The sequence below is a fragment of the Pseudomyrmex gracilis genome, unplaced genomic scaffold (assembly GCF_002006095.1).
Source record: "Pseudomyrmex gracilis isolate BER0280 unplaced genomic scaffold, ASM200609v1 scaffold_118, whole genome shotgun sequence".
NCBI lineage: Eukaryota > Metazoa > Arthropoda > Insecta > Hymenoptera > Formicidae > Pseudomyrmex > Pseudomyrmex gracilis.
In genome coordinates, this window is record NW_018020702.1 from 391579 (window position 1) to 396660 (window position 5082).

At 41.1% G+C, this 5082-nt stretch overlaps 1 protein-coding gene and 1 non-coding gene across 2 annotated transcripts; one reads left to right on the forward strand and one right to left on the reverse strand.

The window, feature by feature from the left end:
• Window positions 1–1202: 1202 nt before the first annotated feature.
• Trnai-aau lies at window positions 1203–1276 on the reverse strand. Its single transcript has one exon. It is a non-coding gene; the product is annotated as a tRNA-Ile (tRNA).
• Window positions 1277–1697: 421 nt separating this feature from the next.
• On the forward strand, window positions 1698–2895 carry LOC109856423 (EF-hand calcium-binding domain-containing protein 1-like). The gene is made up of 5 exons (XM_020431691.1): window positions 1698–1887; window positions 1984–2144; window positions 2229–2309; window positions 2418–2528; window positions 2596–2895. The coding sequence occupies exons 1-5, from the start codon at window positions 1761–1763 to the stop codon at window positions 2782–2784; spliced, it is 669 nt and encodes a 222-aa protein (XP_020287280.1). The 5' UTR covers window positions 1698–1760; the 3' UTR covers window positions 2785–2895.
• Window positions 2896–5082: the final 2187 nt, after the last annotated feature.

Sequence of the window (5082 nt, forward strand, 5' to 3'; positions counted from 1 at the left end):
GTTATTCTCCGTTTTTACGTCTCCCACTCTCGGTGAGATTAAAAAAATTCACCGGTATTACGCGCGCGATCCCGCGCGTGTAAAGTACTCCGGCCATTATTTACGAACTAAGGCTCTCGATGATGATGATCTCGAGAGAGGATCAGCCGCGTTCCGTTTGCCGACGGGATTTGCTCTCCCGGCCGGTCAAACAATGTGCCCTGAAGCACGCCATCGCGCACGGCTCCCGAGACTCTCTCTCTCTCTATCTCTCTCTATCTCTATCTATCTCCCTTTCTCTTTCTCTCTCGTATTTTTCTTAAAACGACGCGAGCGTTCATGTGTGGCAGCAGAAAGGATTGGAGGTGGGTATTCCCTTTCCTTTTTGTTCCGCGAGGGAACGCTCTGGTCTCGCACGAAATTCCAGACATCTTCCGCCCTCCTTCTTTTCGCCCACCTTTCCCTTCCCACATACGGGATTTACTTCTCGATCGTCGGTCGCCTTATAAGCCGTTCCCGTGTTTCTAGATTCCCAACGAAATCCCCGGCGGCTTTGTGCCAGTTTATTACGTTTGCCAACCAAATGATGTCATTAGATATACTTAGGCGGGGCTTTATTGTCACCTTTTATGCCGGTCCAACGGCTTCCGTGAAACGAATTCGTGGCCGTGCGTTCACGACTCATCGGTTATCACGCTGAAATTTGTTCGCCGTCTCGCTCGCGCTTCTTCGATGGACAGTCTCGTATTTCTTTTTCTCACGGCCACGTGAGAACCGTGAGCTGTACTGTTTATTGCCCTTATATTGTCGGACATTTTGTGGATAACTTTTTATGTGAAAGATCACGCGCGCGTAACTTTTACGATAAACCATTTTTCACTTCAAACGTGGCTAAAGTCGACCTAGATGTAGTCTACGGTAAACTATAACAAACTATATGAAAAATAAACTATATAAATTTTATTTTATTTTATTTTATTTTTTTTTTGAAAAGTGAAAAACCTAAACATTTCCATCGAGAATGTTTTTTTAGTGATTAAAATAGTTTCAGAAGTTTGATTTTATATGACAGAGTTGAGATTTAAGAGAGTTAAGATTTGCAAAATATTTTAAAAGGTTTTTATTAACAGATTAATATTTTAAAAATATATCTGATTAAAAAAATGTAGCTTAAAAATATGAATATTACAAAAATATAAAAATAAAATAAAAAAAATATGACTTGGCCCATGGGGGGATCGAACCCACGACCTTCGCGTTATTAGCACGACGCTCTAACCAACTGAGCTAATGGGCCGTGCCTTGACTATCGCACAAACTTGGCTCGTTTTCTGTCAAACACAGTTCACCAGAAAACGTGATACAGTCGTCATTTAAATTGTATTATTAAATCATTTTAAATTTTAGTAAATTACAAGATAATAATAAAGATAAAAATAAATATAATTTAAATAAAAAATATTAGATACAAGTATATAAATAATTAATAGAATAAGTATCTAAATAATACTTAAATAATTAATAAGTATATAAATAATTAATAGAATAAGTATCTAAATAATACTTAAATAATTAATAAGTATATAAATAATTAATATTAGATTGTATAAATATATAAATATATTCACACACAATACATTTCACGATAATTGAAGAAATACAATGATAGTTTTTTATTTTATTTTAGTATATATTTTGACTTATTTTTTATCGACATCTTTGGTTATCACAATTTAGAAAACAATAAATTTACAAGTGCAGATTAAATTTACAAGAGCAAAATGCCCGCCGAAATGGCTATTGATTCATTAAGCGATAGTTTGCCGGAGGTTGTTTTCAGAAGAAAGAACATCGCTTTATTTAAGAAATTAGCAAAAACAACTCATTTTAACTTGAGAGAAGTCGAAGGTTGTATAACCAAAAATTACATACTTTTTGTATTAGTCTTTTTATATTTTCTTTATTTGTTCAACTTTCATCGCTTTGTTATTAACTTTATCGTAGCGTTAGCCGTCATACATAGAAAAATAACACAAACTTTGGGTCCCATAACGAGATCAGTGTTCAGAGATGTGATGCATTCTGCTTTGGATTTTACTGAAAATATTCGACATTTGTACATTGACAGAATCTTCGGCGCTTTTGACAAAAACAATGTTCTACAAGTAAAACTATGTACAGAAATCTTTACATTTTAGTAGTTTTAAGTTAATTAATTATGATTATATTTTAATTATTAATTTGTTTAGATTCACTTAGAGGACTGGATTGAAGGACTGTCCGTAATTCTTCGTGGCGATTTAAATGAGAAAATACATTTTGCTTTTAAAGTAACTTTTATGCTTTTACAATTATTTTGTTAAATCGAGTAAAATTTTTAACACCTTCCATCTGTGCATTTAATTGTTTGTATATGTATAAAATTATATTATACGCAGATATACGATTTTATGCACACGAACAAATTGAAGAAGGAGCAAATATTCCCTTCAATGCGAGGTTGTTTGATTAAACTGCCAACAGACGAAGATCCCGACGAAGGTGTAAAGGTGATTAATCGCATCTCGGTGTCAACTAATATCCGTTTTATTATTAAATCCCGATGATGTGCCGTAGGATTTGATTGATTCACTGATGAAAAAACTCGACATCGATCGCGACGGTGTGATATCCGAGGAAGAATTTCACAGAGCCGTAAAAGAAAGAAATTTACTGCTGCTGGAATGTATGGGACCGGTGTTCCCGTCTCGAGTGGCGCGATGGGCATTTCTTAACACGTTTACAGATCGGCTCGGACGATTTTGACGACTTCGTGCGTTTTTCTTTTTTTTTTTTAACGAAATAAATAATTCATTCTCGTATAACCATTGTGTATTCACATCAACACTGTAATCCTCTTCGTTTCTCTTTTGCCAAACAAATAATAAATATACACGTGAAAATTGTTTGAGAACTACATTGTCGAGGACTATTCAAGCTGGAACCCTAAAAGTGCATCCCGGTGCGCTAGACAGGCAAACGCGCCAAATCAGACAGAAAGGATCCTCGTGAACGAGCAACGCTCCAGTAAGTTCTCGAGACCGTCGAGACGCAACGCGCTCACGGTTCACCGAACGATGGCAATTGACTCGTCCGTTTTCTTCGCAAACAATCGCTAATGGACCGCGATAATACCGCATCCTAATCGCATCAAGCCGCGTATATCCGCGATACGATCGTCTGCGGGCGAATTGAATCGATCACTCCCGACGAAAGCGCGATCTCGTCGTAAATCTTATTACTATGATCAACGTGAATGGATAATCGCTCCGAATATCCGCGTGCTATTTATCGTTGATGTATCGATCAACGTTTCGCGACTGCGCATCTGTTATTACCCATACGTCATGAAACATCGCCGGGATAAGGAAAGACGATACGATCTGCGAGAGAGGAAAAGCAAACCCGAAGGTTACCGAGAAACGCGTTCGTACTGTTGTTGTTCTTCTTCTATCGGGCGAATCGCACCGGGGTCCACCTGCTTCGCGAGAGAGATCTCTCGATTAACAGGGACCCGCTCTCTTACGTGGGATACGGAACAAATATAGACCTTTCTTACGTGAGAGAGACGGAACCGCAATCCCATCGCGCCGCGAAACGCGGGCGATATATGGAGAAAGAGAGAGAGAGAGAGAGAGAGAAAAAAAAACGCGGTCGGTATATATACGCATTACGAAAGAAAAAAAATATAATGAATGTTTGAGGGATCCCGCGGACGGACGAATGGCTCGATCCGCATCTCAAGCAGCTATAACAACAAATTAAACGAGAAAGTCTCGAGGCTTTCGTCGGCTCGGTCGACGTCTCTCGTTGCCTATGGTCCTTGGCTACAATACGTGGGCGTAGGTTATACAGTACCGAGGCGTATGGCAACGCGTATTTCTTCCCCGGCAAGGGGGAGGGAGAGGGCGAGCTTGGAACGATATTGTGTAAAGAGTATAATAACGTGCGTATGAAAGGCCGGGGTTCTTTGTGGGTAGCCGACCGTGTCCTGAAAGGATCTTCCAAGGATCTGCTCGCGCGAGGGTGGAGGGAGAATAGTCGGGGGGAGGTGAGGAAGGAGGGTTAGGGGCAACAGCTGAGAAAACATGCCCGCGGCGTGTCGACGAAATATTCACGTACGTAAGCGCGCGCGCGTGTGCGCGCACGTCGACGAAAAGGGGCGGGCTGGCGCACCGATTTGATCTGATTTTCGAGAAGAGGGAGACGATCGTCCCTTAAGTTCCTTTAAAAGGAATGCAGAATGGAATAGAGTGGAGCTTATTTCATGTTTGTGACAGGACTGAGGCAATATCGCGACGTATATTGATGTCGCGAAACGTTATCGAGCGCGGTCTCACAGGAAGAGAAATTAAGATCGACAATATATTGAAATATAATCTGGTGTACGTTCCGGGAGACAAAAAACTATGTTTATCGCTATGATGAGCACATCAAGTCGGGAGTAGGATATACAAATAAATTATAATCAGAGATTCTTCAAACATAAAGAGGCCGCGGCGTCTCGGTGATTGCAAACCAGGAAATAAAGTTCGTTTGGCTTCCGCGCGACGCTAAGACGCGGCGCCGCCGCACTGCAGTCGGCGCAGCGCGACAGATTTTATTAGAGATAAAATATTATTCGTTAGCGAGAGAGAGAGAGAGAGAGAGAAATATATCGCGCGCTCAGCTTCAATTGGATGCAACAACAACGCGCGGTCGCATATTAAAAACGATGAGACGGCGTAGAGAGAAGACGCGGTTGGCAATTGCAATTCAGACCGGTCTTTTCCTTTTTCTCGCGAACGCGTTTCGCGGATTCATCGTTCCTCTCTTGTGTATGACGATGCGAGGCCGCCACGTTTTGTCCACCGCGTGTTATTTGACGGCGGTGAAGAAATTGCGCCGACAATATGTTCACCGCGCGATAATCTAAAAGCCACCGATAACGCTGGAAGATGCAGAAGCTCGTATCCGACGACGAGCGGAAGCGACGTGCATGCATACCGCGCACGCGCGTGAATACGATACATAAATTATAATCAGCCTCTCTCTCGGATCGGGATCAGATGCGGAATATATTCC

Coding starts and splice junctions, on each gene's coding strand:
- LOC109856423 (XM_020431691.1), top strand. CDS start 1,761: ATGCCCGCCGAAATGGCTATTGATTCATTAAGCGATAGTTTGCCGGAG. Junction 2,145..2,228: donor ACAAAAACAATGTTCTACAA/GTAAAACTATGT, acceptor TAATTTGTTTAG/ATTCACTTAGAGGACTGGAT. Junction 2,310..2,417: donor AAATACATTTTGCTTTTAAA/GTAACTTTTATG, acceptor TATTATACGCAG/ATATACGATTTTATGCACAC.